We start from the raw sequence: 15,935 nt of genomic DNA on the forward strand, positions 1-15,935 counted from the left end.
CAAGTCCAGAGTTCCAGATAGAGTTAAAAGTCCATTTTGTTATGTAGCACACAGATGTCCTGGGAAGGGGGCCCACAGCAGAATTTCTCACACCTACAATAGATAAAGTGGAAGGTTCCATTTCAGCTTGTACCACTTCACCCACCATATGAAGGAGTAAGCCTTCCCGTCCTGCAGCCTCCACACAGGGACTGAGCCACTCATGCTTACCACAAGCCTGATCTAGCCCTCGTTATGGCTTTTTCACTAATGGTTCCCCCATCAGTCTTGCCATGGAAGAGTACATTGGGGTGAAGCTTACTAGGCAAATTGCTGGCTGAGAGATTCCTAACTCCTAAACCAGTCAAAACAAAATGTATTGGTCCCTGGGTCTAATTCTGAATTTATTTTTTATTAAATACAAAAATCATAATTGCTATTATTAGTATTTCAGCACCACCAGCAGAGCTCAGGGCCCCATTGTGCTGAGCACTGCACAGCCACGGAATAAGACACAGTCGCTGGCCCCACATTTTACATAAAAGGCAGGAATCTTTTGTCTCTCTGGGTCCCCACCCAGCTTAAATGGGCATGGAAAGACTTGCCCAAGGGCACACAGCACGTCAGTGGCAGAGCTAGGAATAGCAGACAGGCTTCCTGGATCCCAGGCCAGCCCTACCCATTGTACATGCTGCCACTCCCCAAGTGGCTCTGATTTTGCTGCTCAGCTAGTCAGCTACAAAGAAAACAAAAGCTTGTGGGAGAGAGGCAGCCATAGGGTTACAGAGACCGTAAGTGGTACCTGGGTGCCAGTGCAGTACAGGGGCTTGGCAACAAGTCACCTTCCAGCAGGTCAGTGCTGAACCACTCTCCTCCGGCAGTGGCACGCCTGCTTCTCCTGCCGCAGTTCCTTTTTCCGCAGTGGTGTCCCCAGTTCTGCTCAGCTGTGTCTCGCTGGCTTTGGGCCTCAGCTGCACCCCAGAAACCTTGGTGTTAGCTGGCACTGCGACTCCTTTGAAGCACCTCTGCAGCTGTGAGGTCCATTGGGGAGCAAAAGATGTCAGACATGCGGTGGTGAGACAGGGGTAGGGCTCTGGATGCATCGGCACAAGGGAAGAAGGATGACAGATCTCTTTAGCTAGGGAGTCAGTGTGCCTAGGGCGTATACTGCTAGCCGGCAGGAAGCAGGGAACACACAGCTAACATGGAGCTTTGGTTTTGTCTTGCTATAGATGGCAAAGAACTGATGAGAGACTTTCCTGGAGTTGTTGGGCGGCACAGGAATATTTAGCTAGGTTTCAGGACACACATTACCACCTCCTACTGTCCTCCCACAAGCCCTCATTGAAGGCATTCAGCCTGCACAGGAGGTCTGTATAGTTCTTGGTGCTGCTCTGCCCATAGCTCGTCTCTGAGTCTGTGAGCTGGGAGTGCTGCAGAGGGGGATGCTTGCCTTTGGGGGAATCAGGCCAGCGTGAGAGTGGACCTCATGTCACTGTGCCAACAAGCCAGAAGCAAGACGAATGAATCCAGAAGCCAAGCTCCATCCTGGTCTCCTAGGTCGGCTGTAGCAGAGATGGGGCCCTGAGAGCAGATAACGTGCTGGGGAATTGTGCCCGTGCACAAAGAAATTAATAATGAAATCACTCCTAAATGAAGACTGATGAGGTTGTGAGGGTGACTCCTGGACCGAGCTGATTGCTATGTTCACACATGCTGTGTGTGATGGTTATAAAGCGGATGTGTCCGTGACTGTTGAATTGGTTACACGCCAGCATGGGGTGTGGCTCTTGGCTCCGTGGGGGCATGGCTCAGTTACTAACTGTAATACTGTGTTGTTTTGCTAACAGGTGTTTGTGATTTGCCATGGCCTCCTCCAGTTATTCCAGCTTCTTTACAGTGCTAACTTCAAGAGCAGCTTGACCACCATTGAGAAGCGCTTTGGGCTCTCCAGTCTCTCTTCCGGCTTCATCTCCAGCCTGCATGAGGTAATTGCCTGAGACGCACGCGAATGGGCTCAGCTGGGAGACATGAGGGTGGAGGTATTGCTCTCTGTAAAGGACCTCTGGGCCCTGTCTCTGTGTTTCCTTAGCAAAGCCTGTAAGTGCCAGATGAGCTGATTGCTGGGTCTGTCTGCCAGAGACTCCCACTATCAGGGTAAACAGAAATTTGGGAGAAGCAGGAGTCTAAGTGACGGTGGGACTAGAATTGGTGTCTGGGAAGCAGAGTATTGCCCCAGACCCCCCTTTCTTCCTTCTCTTTTTGCCCTCTCTCACTTTTAAAGGGCAGATGCTTCTTATCGGGCCATCTGCCCTGGTGCTCCACCTCCGTCTCTGCCACACCACATACAGTACTCCCTCCCACCAGCAGGGGTGCTGCAGGATTGCAGGGTCACAGTGGGAAAGCTGGGAGTCAGCAGCGGAAGCAGCCAGCAGCAGGACATTTGGACCTCATATGCACTACATTCGTGTCCCTAAAATTCCCTGCGGCTGCTACACCCGGCTGTGACAGCAATGGTGGGAATGCCAGTGCAGTCTGGGCTCAGTTGGGTGCTGGCATTTTGCCCATCATGTCATACTCTTACAAGCATGACAGCTTCAAATTTCCAGGGTGGCTTTAGCCCTGTCTACACTAGTGCTCCCACCATTTGCTTCTGCAGAGTGGGGCCATTTCAGGGAAAGAAGTATAGTTTGCGCACAGCTTTGGAGGATGGCAGCTAGTGGGACTCTTCATTAGAAGCCACTGTGACTTAGAATACTCTATTCCTCCTAAGGGGATAGTCTTAGCAGAGATGTAAGGGGGAGAGAGAACCCGCTAAAGCTAGAACATGGTTCTCCCCCTTTAATCACTGCTGGGAAGAGAACCTGACCTACATCTTGGTGCCTATCTGCAGTGGAGGCAAACTACTCCCATGGTTTTAACTGAAATGAACGTCATGCCAGGCCCTCAGAAGTACTGCTGGATGCAATGTGTGATGTCTTGTTACATGAAGGTGCAACCCCCAATTTGTTTCATGGGCATTTGCCAAAACATTACCGAATCCTTTGCATCACCTGGGACTAAAATAGAGCATTACCAAATGCTGCTAGGTTTTATTATAGCAGCGCTGGAGTAGTGCCACCATAATGAGGGATCTGTTAGCATTTTCCATGAGAAATCCCTGTTTTCAGGCATTCCTAACTCAGATGTCGTCATTGACTCTGGGTTGGGACCTGGCTTACAGCTGTGGTTTAGCCCCTGAATTATAGGTTTTTTGTTCTTTCCCCTGCACTCCTGGTGCCCAGGAGGGCCCATAGATCCAGCTAGACTGGTGAAAAAGGGGCTGTAGGGCACGTATGAATCCCCTGGAGAATGCCACAGGTGCATAGGCCCCTCTGCCCAGGCACAGAGCCAGTTCTGCTTGCTCTGTGCCATCTCTGCAGCAGCTGCATGCAGCGTTCTGGGGTGGGCAGAAGGTTGAGTGGTGTCAAAGTGGGGACAGGTTAGAGGAAGAAGGGCTTCAAGCATGGCGGGGTCGGGGAGGCATCTCTGGGGCAAACCTGAGCCCTGGCAATTCCATGCCCCTGCAAAGCTCAATTGGGAACATTGAAACAGGGGCACAACTTAGGACCCTGACTCAGCAAGGCACTTAAAGTTAGGTGTATACTGAAGCACCCTGCTGAATCAGGACCAAAGGCTGCCTTCAGCTCTGCACCAGTGATGGACTAGGCCCTACAGCCCCTGAACAGGGAATGTGTAAATGGTCCCCTTCCACTCCTGCAGCAGTGTTACCGTCAATCAGTGCCTCTGTTCACCAAACACACTCAGCCATAGGCGCTGACTTTCCCTCTGCCTGGCGGGTGCTCGACCTCACCATTCGCCCCGCCCCGCCCCTGCACTGCCCTTGCCCCACCCTCATTCCACCCCTTCCCCAAAGTCTCTGCCCACCCCAGCCCCGTCCCCTTCCTGCCCCCATTCCACCCCCTTTTCCCAAGTCCCCGCCCCTGCCCTGCCTCTTCTCTGCCTCCTCCCCTGAGCGTGCCGTGTCCCTGCTCCTCCCCCTCCCAGAAAGTCCTAAATGCCACTAAACAGCTGTTAGGCGGTGGGCAGGAAGTGCTGGGAGGGAGGGGGAGGACACGGCATGCTTGGGGGTGGGGAGAAAGAGGCGAGGAGGGGTCAGGGGAAGCTTGGCTGCTGGTGGGTGCAGAGCACCCGCTAATTTTTCCCCATGGGTGCTCCAGCCCTGGAGTACCCACGGAGTCAGCGCCTATGCTCTCAGCTCCTTCTGGTCATTGCTAAGAGGAGACGCAGCCATCAACAGCCCTAAGAATGGAGTATGCTCCCCAGTGCTCCCAGCTCCTGCTGACCCTGAAGCAAAGGACTGACTTTGAACTTGCATTCCCTGCATGGTTTCGGGCAGCGGTAGCACTGTATTACTGGGCTGGCCTCAATTTGGCTGTTTTCGAGTTATAACTCAGCTCCTTATGACTCAGGAACAGCTTTGATTTAAACCTGAAGTTTGGCAAGTGGTCGGTCTTTCGTGTAGGGTAGAGTCAAGTCTGGAAGTCTGGAAAGGAAAAATGTAAAACCTCAGAGGTGTTTAATTAACAAGGTGGCTGCTGCACATGCACAGAGCGTTCTCTTCAAGAATTTCATCAAGGCTGTTCCTTATTGCATGTACGGCTCTTGAAATGGGAAGCTCCAATTGGAGAAACTCAACTAACATTGCAATGCAGGTCCTGGCACGAAATCGGTGCACAGTGGTATATAGAAGCCAACAGTTAGCTAGGTATGGTGAGAGGTGGTGTAGAAGTGCCTTAGACAGAAGCTAGCTAGATAGCACTGGTTAGACACCCAGATTAATGCTTTTCTTTCCTTCTTTCATCCTAAACATTTTATTTCCTTTTACCTTCTATCTCGTTCATTTGTTCTCTATAAATTTAATTTGGCCCATTAAGATAGTTATCACTTCCCTTTGGAAAGGCAGGTTGCCAGCTTCCTTCACATATGTGGTGGTTAGGCCACCGCTCACATATCTCTAGCAGTCTGGCCAGCTGTCTCCCGCTCTCCTATCATCTCCAGGCAACTATGGAGTCATCCAGATAGCACCGGCCCAGCCACATACCAGCTTATTGGCCCACAATCTCCTCCTTGCTGTGGATGAAAGTCAGGTGTCCATGCTGGTTTTCTTAGAACTTTCGGCAGCATTCAACAGCAATCACCATGATATTTTGTTGGCTGGCCTGAGGGCCTTACCTGCGGTATTGTTTTAGTTATTGCTTTTGAATGGCTCCAGCTTTTTCCTGCTCATGAGGTCCTAGAGGGTAGTTTGAAGTGATTGCTAGGTTTCTTGTATGGGGTATTTAGCTTACATGAGGTCCTATAAGACCCCCCCCCGTTCAATGTGTATGTGGAGCTGTTGAGGAAGGTACTGAAATGACTTGGGTAATACTATCACCAATATGTTGTGATATCATGCAGCTCTGTCCTGTTCTTATGGGTTGTGGATGGCACAGATTTTTAGTCTAACCCAATTTCTGGGCAAGATTTGGATGCTTAATCCGGACAGGAATAGATTCCATATGATCAGATATTTCAAAGAGAGTTCAGCATGTTGTGTGTTGAGCCCTTCTGAAAATCTGGCCCAGAGTGGGTTGGGGAAGGATCTTGAGGATAAGTAATAAGTGGGGTGGAGGCGTGTTTCCATCTGCATCAGTGAAGGGGGTCTCTTCTCTCTGTTCCAAAGCAGTTCACCGCAGTATTTTTGGATCCCTGATTCCTCCTGGAATCACTGGTGTCATTGGTGCCCCAAAGCCCCTTTTTCTCACTTATGCCAGGCCAGATTTTTGTGAGCTTTTTCTCTTGGATCTGGGTGTCATCACTGTGACCTCTGCCTTAGTGACTTCTTGGTTAGATTATTGCATTTCACTGGAAAGCTCTCTGGTTCTGAGGTCACTAGGGCACACCAGCTAACAGCCCTAGATGTAATTGTCTGGGTACTAAATGTTCTTATTGGAAAATCTTAATCTCTGGAATTTACTTCCTGCACTGGTCTGGTTGAGCCCATGTTTGTCAACCTTTAGGGCCTGGTGCCCATTTCTTTTCCCAGGTTCTTGTGTGGGAGTGGAAGTTAGTGATTGCTCAATTTTGAGTAATTATTTTTATCTCTTGCTGTGTAACCAATGGTAAAATACGCATGCACCCCAGAATGCATAATTGAGTGTATTTTGTGAAATGAACAAATACAGATTATCTGGTTCCTATGAAAGTCTAATATATTTTATTCACATTCATGTTCTCAGCATTTTCTAGGACAAATGCTGGCGCTCTGCTTACTTGGAATGGTACTTGCTGTATATATGTAGGGTGCTCAACTGACAAATTATGGATTTAGGGTGGGATTTTCAAAGAAACCTAAGAGAGTTGGTTGCCCAGCTCTCCTAGTCCCTCTTTGAAAATTCTAGCCTTACAGATATTCAAAAGCACTCAGCACCAGCCTGACTCCGGTGCTCTTGAAGTCAATGAGAGTTTTACCACTGACTTCAAGGGCAGCAGAATTAGGCTAGTGCTGATCACCTTTGAAAATCCCATCCTAAACTTTTAGTGTCACAAATTATACCCATCATCCACATCCATATGGCTTTACAATGTGCACCCTGTCAATGCAGGGTGGTCATTCTTCTGGAAAGTATATTTCCTGTGCTCCAAACCATTCTAGATACAAGTCCACATCCAAAGTCCGTTGAAGTGAGTGGGACTCTTTCCATTGACTTTGGGCTTTGGCTCAGACCTAAAATGTGGTGGAACATACAAGTTCCAATCTGAACCTGCCAAACTCCAGCTTTAAGTGATTATGTCAGTCCCCCTGAAATGTGCTGGCAAAGCCCTGAACCATGTCCTAACACTCACAGCTGGGACATACCAAAGTCCCCAGTACTTCTCATCCATAAAAGATATTGTCCTGTGCTTAGAGACTTCATCTTCAGAGCAAGGCAGACAGCATGTGGGACATTCCATTACAGCAATAACTGTGAGGTGGTTGAAATAACAGTCTCTGTCATCCTATTCAGAGACCATCGATTTTCAAACAGAGTTGTCTTTGTTTCAATGCTTTATAATATTTTTATGTGAGCTCCCCTGCCTGTCTTTCTGGGATTATAAAGTTTTCTCATTTATTATTAAAGAAATTCCAAGAATCACAAGGGACAAACGAGTCAGGCCACACAAATATATAAAAAAGGATATTTAGCCACAATTCACTAATTTAATAATGTTAAGTTTGTTCCAGACTGACACAACCCCTGTAATTATAACTTTATACAACTCACCCATTTTGTCTATGAATCGTACGCTCTGTAGAATTGTTTTGAGATCTCTACAGCAATACTAGGGAAATGGCTTCAAACTGAACACCTAGATCCAAACATCACCTCACATTACAGAGCTCCAGATGCCAGAGCCAGAGCCTATTTCTGCCAGGAACAAATGGGAAAGGAGGCGGTGATGGATTGTGACTTTATCACTGAATTGCGGCGGGGGAGGGAAGGTTGTTAGTTTATGCTGCTCCCAAAAGGGACATTTCCAAATCATCATGTGGGGATTTAGTTGTGTTAGTCGTATATTCAAATCCTTATGCAACACAACACTGAGGGGATTGTTATGGAGCATATTTTTGTGTGTGTGTTGAAAGCTATCTAGGGCCAGATCTTCACCTGGTGTGAATCAGCATAGCCTCACTGATGTCAATAGTGCAAGGGTAGTTTACATCAGCTGAGGATATGAAGAAGCCTAGATCATCCACCAGTAACAGCTGTTAACTAGCTGGAAGCTGAGTGGAACCCTTTCTTCTGGCAGACAGTGCCCCAATCAATGACAACCCAGACAAGGAGAAGCCAAATCTGGAATTCAGATGCTCCACTTGGTGTTTTAAGGAAACCTGCCGAGCTTTAGCCTTTAGCACATGAATAAGTCCCCACCAAGGTCATGGCTCATTTTGGTCAATTTCACAGTCATATGGTTTTAAAATTAGTCAATTTCATATTTTCAGATGTTTACATCTGAAATTTCACAGTGTGGTAATGGTGGAGATCCCAACCCAAAGCGGGGTTGTGGGGGGGTCACAAAGCTATTGTAGGGGGCTGGTGGGATTGCCACTCTCACTTCAGTGCTGCTTGCGGAGCTGGGCTCTGAAGGCAGCAGCCGGGGAGCTTCCTGCAGCCCAGGGAGGTTCCCGGAGGTGGAGGTGGGTCTGATCTCCCTGTGCTGCTGGGAGCACCCCAGCCAGGGACTCCTAGGTGCTGGTCCTGGCCAGGCTGGGAGGGAAAGGACTTCCTTTTCCCCTGCATAGCTGTTCTTGGCCAGGGGCTGGAGTGTTGAGAGATCAGACCAACCTCCAAGTACCTCCCCCGGCTGCAGGAGGCTCTGTGGCTGCACTGGCTTCAGAGCCAGCTGAAGCTTCCTGCACCCAGGGGAGGTACCTGGAAGTGGGTCTGATCTCCCCCAAAGAACAGTCATACAGAGGAAGAGGAAGTCCCATCCCTCCCCAGCCTGGCTGGGAGTAGCAGTTGGAGCAGTGACTGAGGAACCCCAACCCCTCCCCTTCTCCTCCAATAGCGAGATTTCCCAGGGGAGCTCTGATTTCATGGTCCATGATGCATTTTTCATGGTTGTGAATTTGGTAGGGCCCTACACATGAGCAATAACATTGTTCTTTAAAAACCAGTAATAATGCACAATTTACCCCAAAGGGGATATTTAAAACAGGCTAGTGATTCCCAGAAAAGAGTGAAGCCCAGTCTGGTAAATCATTATCTGGCCTTCTCTGGGCCCTCACACAAACACATTCAACAACTACAAAGCAAGAGAAACTACTAGTGGAATGATGTCAGATTGGAGGGAGGTCTCAAGTGGGGTTCCACAGGGATCTGTTCTGGGTCCGGTGTTGTTTAACATCTTCATTAATGTCAAGTATCGGGGGTAGCTGTGTTAGTCTGTATCCACAAAAACAACAAGGAGTCCAGTGGCACGTTAAAGACTAACAGATTTATTTGGGCAGAAGCTTTTGTGGATAAAAAAACCCACTTCTTCAGATGCATCTGAAGCTTCTGCCCAAATAAATCTGTTAGTCTTTAAGGTGTCACCAGACTCCTTGTTATCGTCATTAATGACCTGGATGTAGGTATACAGAGCATATTGATCAAGTCTACAGATGACACAAAGCTAGAGGGGTTGCCAATAATTTGGAGGATGCAGTGAAATTCAAAGGAGAACTAGGCTATAGACAACATAAAATTCAGCAAAGACAAATGTAAAGTGCTACACTTAGGGAAATAAAACCAAATGCACAAATACAGAATGGGGGAGAACTGGCTTGGCAGCAGCACTGCTGAGAAGGATCTGGGAGCAAGGGGTAGGCTGGGTGGGGAGTAATAGGAGCATCATCAATGGTTATTTTGCAAAGTGGAAAGAAAGTACCTGCTTGCAGCTTTCTGAACAGACGTATGTTCCTAAGGATGCGTGTGTCATGCGCCTTTCCTGACCATCCCAGTTGAAGTCAATGAAGTGCCTCCCGTGATCCACCAGTGCTTGCAACACCATTGAGAAGTACCCCTTTCTGTGTATGTACTCATTGGCAAGGTGGTTTGGTGCCAAGATAGGGATATGCATTCCATCAGTAGCTCCACCGCAGTTAGGGAACCCCATCATGCAAAACCATCCACTATGTCCTGCACGTTGCCCAGAGTCACTACCCTTCTTAACAGAAGTCTATTAATGGCCCTGCAAACGTGGATCACAATAACTCCCATGGTGGATCTACCAACTCCAAATTGATTCCCCCCGACCAGTAGCAGTTTGGCATTGCAAGCTTCCACAGAGCAATCACTACTTGCTTCTCCACTGGCAGAGCAGGTCTCATTTTAGTATTGCTGCGCTTCAGGGCTAGGGAAAGCTCTGCACAACATTCCTGGAAAGTGGCCTTCCACATTTGAAAGTTCTGCAGCTGCTGCTCATCATCCCATAGCTGCATAATAATGTGATCCCACCAGTCAGTGCTTGTTTCCCAGGACCGGAAATGGTGCTCCATCGTGTTCAACTGCTGCATGACTGCCAGCAGCACCCAGGAATTGTTTCATTCTATGGCTTACAGCAGGGCTGCTTGAAAGACATCACAATATTCCACGTGACAGCTCCTATCTCAACTCTGGAAATACTGCAGGATAAGACGCAAGGTGTTTGTAATGCTCACAACAATAGTGCTGAGCAGGGTCCATGCTTCTTGGGCTACATGCGGCTAAGCCTGGGTTTTGAAAAAAGGCATAAAAAACATGGGTTTGCCCTTGATATCAGGGTAGGGAGGGAGTAAGCTGCATTACGGGAGGTTGAAGCCATGTTCCCATTCCCCCCTGCAACTATATTTTGGTCCCATGAGGCATTGCAAGTCCATCCCAACCCCACCTGCAGCTAGTTGCACTGTGGGATAGCTACCCATGGTGCACTGCTCTCTGCATCGAAGCAAGCCTTGCTAGAGAGGACGCACTCCACCATCACAATGAGTGTGGTGTGGACATGCCTGACCGACTTAATTACTGCGGTGGGTGGACGTCAACTTAACTTTGTAGTGTAGACAAGCCCTAAGTCTGTCCTTTCAGAGGGGATGCTGTGAGGTGCTGTCTCAGCACAGGGTGGCTAACGATGCCTTTGTAGTGACCCCCACCCCTTTCTCTCAGTGCATAGTGCCCTGTTGTGCCTTTCATTTTGAGTAATAGGAGCCTATATAAGAAAAAGACCCCAAAATCAGGACTGTCCCTATAAAATCAGGACATCTGGTCACCCTGCATGCGTCTCCTTCCTGCCCTCCGTGACATTCTCTCCACTTTGCTCTCCCCACCCCAGATTGGCAATGTCGCCCTCATCATCTTCGTCAGCTACTTTGGCAATCGAGTTCACCGCCCCCGGGTTATCGGCTTGGGGGGCCTGCTGCTGGCTCTGGGGGCTTTCCTGGTGACCCTTCCACACTTCCTCTCTGACCGGTACGAGTTTGCCCAAATGAACACGGGTAAGTGACCTGATCTCCTCCTGGGGGGTGTAACTCCCCACCACATCCACTGGCGCAGCATGAGCCTCCCCAGTCAGGATGCTCTCCCTCTCCTTCTCCTTCCAGGAATGCACTGGGGGTGCAGAACGTGTGAAAGAACTGAACTTACTGCAGTATTGCTAACTGCAAGAGAGCAGAAATCCTGAGATTAGCCCCCAAATCCCCAGATTTGAAAAACCCATGAAATCATGGCTTTTACTTTGTCATTTGACTCCCCTTTGCTCCTCTGCCAGTGTGCGCATGGTCATTTTGGGTTGAAAAGACAACCTTTAATGCACACACACACACATGCATCCCTCTCCTCTCCCTGACTGCTGGGTAGAGACTCCACTGATCCTTTAAGACAGGCAAAATCTCATTAATTTCCTATGACTGTCTCGAGTTCCGCCCTCCTAGTTCTCCTCCACCCAGCCCCCCACCCCATTCCTCCCTGACCCTTCCCCCTGGATTTCCCTCCCATTCTCAGGTACAGGCACCTGCTCATTCATAAGTCAGACACACAGAATCATGCCCTTATTTTAGAAAACATGAGCTGTATGTGCCCCTCATAGCCCAGGGAGGAGGGATAGCTCAGTGGTTTGAGCATTGGCCTGCTAAACCCAGGGTTGTGAGCTCAATCCATAAGGGGGCCATTTAGGGATCTGGAGTAAAAATCTGTCTGAGGATTGGTCCTGCTTTGAGCAGGGGGTTGGACTAGATGACCTCCTGAGGTCCCTTCCAACCCTGGTATTCCATGAATTATGATGGGCCAGTGTACAAACCCTAAGACAGATGAATAATGTGGACTGACTTCAAGAATGATGCTTAGCTGGATAAGATTTAAGACCAGAGAGATTTATGGTTTTGGGCCAGTTTGACAGAACCCATTTTGAGTGCAGTGACTACATTTATCATCCTTCAACATTATTTCTTTTGAATTCCTCCTCATATTCAATGCATTTCATACATTTCTTTTAAATCCTTCTGTCTGCTTTCCATAATTATGAACTACTAGATAAATTGTCCAGTAATAATGACAGTTTTATTTACAAAAATGGATCCAATTATAATTAATTGCAGAAATAGCTAAAAATATTTCATTTTTATTTTATTTATCCTTCCTCTCTGCTGCCCCAGAACCACCCCTGTCCCTGGGATCCAGAAACTGCTTCCCAGACGCTCCCTCCCAGTCCCGCTTCCTTTTCTCCCTGCCCCTGGTCTTGCAGTAGATCTTCCCCAACTCCACAACCCTCTGCTCCATTCTACTCCTATAGGGCCTGATGTGGCAAGGCTGGGGCCCAGTTCTGCGCCCCACAAGCTCTCATTCAGAGCACAGCCCATGTTTCCAAACCAGCCCTGAAAATGGTGGGAACAGAGGAACTTTATGCATCATCAGAAGAGCTGCCACTGCAGGCTCCGCAACCATGAGACGCATGATTCATTTGCTAGAGCCAGCAGCACTGTTGTTGTTAGTTACTGTTTTCTTTCAAGGATCAGTAGAACAGACTAACCGACCTATTGAAAACAAATGAGCTACTGCCAGATGTTTGTTTAAAGAGTGGCCGTGTGGGCCAGGGGAGGTGGGAGTAAGGAGACCTGGGTTTGATTCCTGGGACAAGTCACTTCACTTCTGTATCCCCTGTCTACTGAGGTTGCAAGTTGTTTGGGGCAGGGTTTATGTCTGTGTACAGCGCCCAGTACAATGGGGCCCTGATCTCAGTTTGGGCCTCTCGGCACTGCCGTAATATAAATACACAGCATCATTTCGTGACCCCTGTACATACGCATGGAGCTTTGCATTGCTAACATTCCTGCCCTAGGAGCTGATAACTGCAATAAAACAAATGCAGTTGTCCTGCAAGGGGGTGTGAAGACATTTCCAGTGAGGAGAAGCCTTTGTAAATGACATTATGGCTTTAGGACTGTGGATCTCAGCTCGTCACAACCATGCCAATGCACAGCTTTGACTTCCGTGTACATATTCATTCAGTGGCATAGTAACACTGAGGCATCTCAGGCAGGGCATTTCAGGGCAATCGCTGCACCTCTTGGAGGGCTTAACTCCACTTGGCCCTCCGCCCTCACATCTTCTGACACCTGTGAGGCATGCTGCAATCTCTGTGAAATAACTTGCCTATCATGTCTTATTATTTAAGTGAATGCCAAGCTGGATTAGGGCCAAAGGAGCCCCATGGGATTGGGGGTTTTATATGGTGGATATATGTTGCCTGTCCAGAGAAGTTAATGGACATGCGTGCATGTCTCTCTCCTTGTCATGTATCAGTCTTCCTGTGCCCTGCCGCCAGAGCAATTCTCTTGACAAGCAGGAAGAGCTGGAAGCATGATGGTGCTCTGTGCTCAGCCCCCTCCTGGGGTGACTATCCTGGAACAATGCGGGGGAGGCATTCAGAACTCTAATCTGAATGCAATCCGCTTGGCTTCCCATTCCTGCAAGCACATTCCCATTTTCAGGCATACCAGGAGCAATCCTAGGTTTACATGTGCCAGCAAAAGCCCCAGTTTGCTGCCTGACAAGGTGTTGCTGGTGGTACCATTTCAGGCTGGCTAGAGATGGAGGCGGTGGCCATCCGAAATCTGTAACTTCCTCCTTCCAGGGCCAGCCTTTTAAGTGAGCACGCTCGGTTGGAGCCAGATTTCCACAAGAAAATTGTGAAATTCTGAAAAAACAGCCTTTAGACTTAGTTGTTCTTCTCTGCAAAAAAGGAGACATGGACTCAGATTCACTAAAGTCTCCCACCAAGAGGGTGTGTGTCGCTCCTGCAATAACTTGAGGCGGGGATAGGGTTGCCAACCCTCTAGGATAGGCCTGGAGTCCCCAGGAATTAAAGATTAATCTTTAATTAAAGAATGTAGTGTGATGGAACCTCCAGGAATACGTCCAACCAAAACTGGCAACCTCGGCAGGGACAGACTCTGTGTTTGTACAGCACTTGGTGTGATGGATCTCAAGCTCAGTGAGGACCTTTGGGCACTCCTGAAATATAAATAACAATAATGGGTATTTGACTCATTCTAACTCTGCTGAAAGGTGTGGGGACAGGGAAAGCTAAAGGCAAAGCCCCCTGGCTTTGTTATTCCAGGTCAGTGCTTCCTTGCTCTGGGCAAATTGCCATGACCAGTGCTCTTCTGAAGTCCAGGTTCTATTAAACATAATTAAAAAACAACTCTCCACCACTGAACTACACATTTTCCAGAGTTCATCCTCAGCCAAGTATGAAAACCAGGTTCTTACCTGTATCACTAGCTGCCTCACTTCCATCCACACGCAAACATTTTTGTTTGAAAAGTTGGCTGATTAACAGACTAGCCCATGGGTAGGATGTCAGACAAATGCCACGTGTCCCAGTGATCTTACCAAGGAGTCTTGGTCCCACAACTAGACAGTTTGCGAACTGATTGGATTTACAACAGGGATTGTTCTTTATTGACCAATGAAATGGATCAGGGAATAGGTGTCATCTGCTCTGATTCTTTTCTTACTAGAGCCTCATATGTTAAAATGCCTGAACCAAAACACAGCCTTGTGGCTTCTGGCTGTGGCATTCATAGACAGGTGTGTCACATGGAGCGTGTTGTTCCAGGGCTGTGTTGTTCCAGGCATTTCTTGAAGCTGTGCTGGTGCATAAATTGTGTCTGTTGTGCTGGGGTTGTGGTATAGCATGAGCCTTACCTGTGCTCCCCACCAATGTGATGAATGCAAACTGGTATCGGCCCAGTAATGGAGAAGGCCTTGTGATTCTGTGTTTAGATGTGGTGCTGCACAAGCCCAGTCATGCGTGTTGTGCTGTTACATGGTGATATGAAAGGGTGGCACAGTTATTCCTCTCTACAGACATAAGCCTGCAAACTCCCATAGCAGCACCATGAAGTATTCTGGGGAGCTGAGTTGGCCACTATTTGTTATTTTAGTTACCCAGAACTAGAGGGCACTGAATAATCAACTGGCTCTGAGATAAGTTTTCAGGGAGTGAGAAGAGAGGACAGATTCCTTTGCCATGCTGCACTAGGCAACCTTCTATTGATGCCAGACTCCTGCCTGCTCCCGTGGCAGTGTGGTTTCCAGAGGCAATCCCCTGACAGCTGGCTATGTGCATTTACAGATTGCATTGCCACAGGCTTAGCTGGAAGTCTCAGAACACTTGTCAGGAGTGCCAGGGTCTCTGTGGGTTAAGATATTCTTATTGTTATGATTAGAATGTGTAGGGTCCAGATACCCCAATCAGGATGAGGTCCCTGTTGTGCTAGGTGCTGTACAAACACACAAGAATTTATAGTTCCTGCCCCACAGAGCTTTGGGTGGCATTCTGAAAAATTCCAAAGTCACTTAGGGACAAATTTGTAAAGGCAAATAGATGCCTAGTGAGTTTTTTGAAGGCTCTAGGCACCTAATTCCCATTGGAGTAGGTATAATCCACACACCTCCTGGGTGTGGTTTCTGGCCCATTTAGTGGCACTGAGACCACTTAGAGAGAGAGATTAATGAGTTTGTGCTTTAGCTAATAAGCAGTTGGCTTTTAGTTCATGTGGTAGAGGCTCATGCACTAAGCTCCAGAGGCCCCAGGTTTGATCCCACCTGCCAACGACCAGGGTCTGTCAGTATTACATAGGCACTTTTGAAAACCCCATTAGATATCTATATGCCTCTTTAGGCATCTAAATACCTTTAAAAACCTGACTCTTTGGTCCTTTTGAAAACCCCACCCTTTAAATGTAAGAACGAATCTCTATCAGGATAGAGGGTTGGCAAAACCAACCAACCCAAAACCCAGAGGTCTTCACAAGATGTTGCTAGCTCACTCCCAATTGGGTTATTTGAAAGCAGCCTTAGCAACTACAACAATTGCCCTGGGGAGGGAATTGGGAAGAGGAATTGCTAGGAGAG

At 48.2% G+C, this 15,935-nt stretch overlaps 1 protein-coding gene across 4 annotated transcripts in view; it reads left to right on the top strand.

Annotated features, from left to right (window-relative positions):
- The window catches only part of SLCO2A1 (solute carrier organic anion transporter family member 2A1), an 85,475-nt gene that overhangs the window by 35,798 nt on the left and 33,742 nt on the right, over positions 1-15,935 (top strand). For all 4 annotated transcript variants that reach the window (XM_039489546.1, XM_039489549.1, XM_039489548.1 and 1 more), the window contains exons 3-4: positions 1,830-1,967; positions 10,852-11,014. In XM_039489546.1, coding sequence (XP_039345480.1) covers positions 1,830-1,967; positions 10,852-11,014 — 301 coding nt within the window. The remainder of the gene's footprint in view (positions 1-1,829; positions 1,968-10,851; positions 11,015-15,935) is intronic.

Source organism: Mauremys reevesii, linkage group 9, assembly GCF_016161935.1.
Source record: "Mauremys reevesii isolate NIE-2019 linkage group 9, ASM1616193v1, whole genome shotgun sequence".
Classification (NCBI taxonomy): Eukaryota; Metazoa; Chordata; order Testudines; family Geoemydidae; genus Mauremys; species Mauremys reevesii.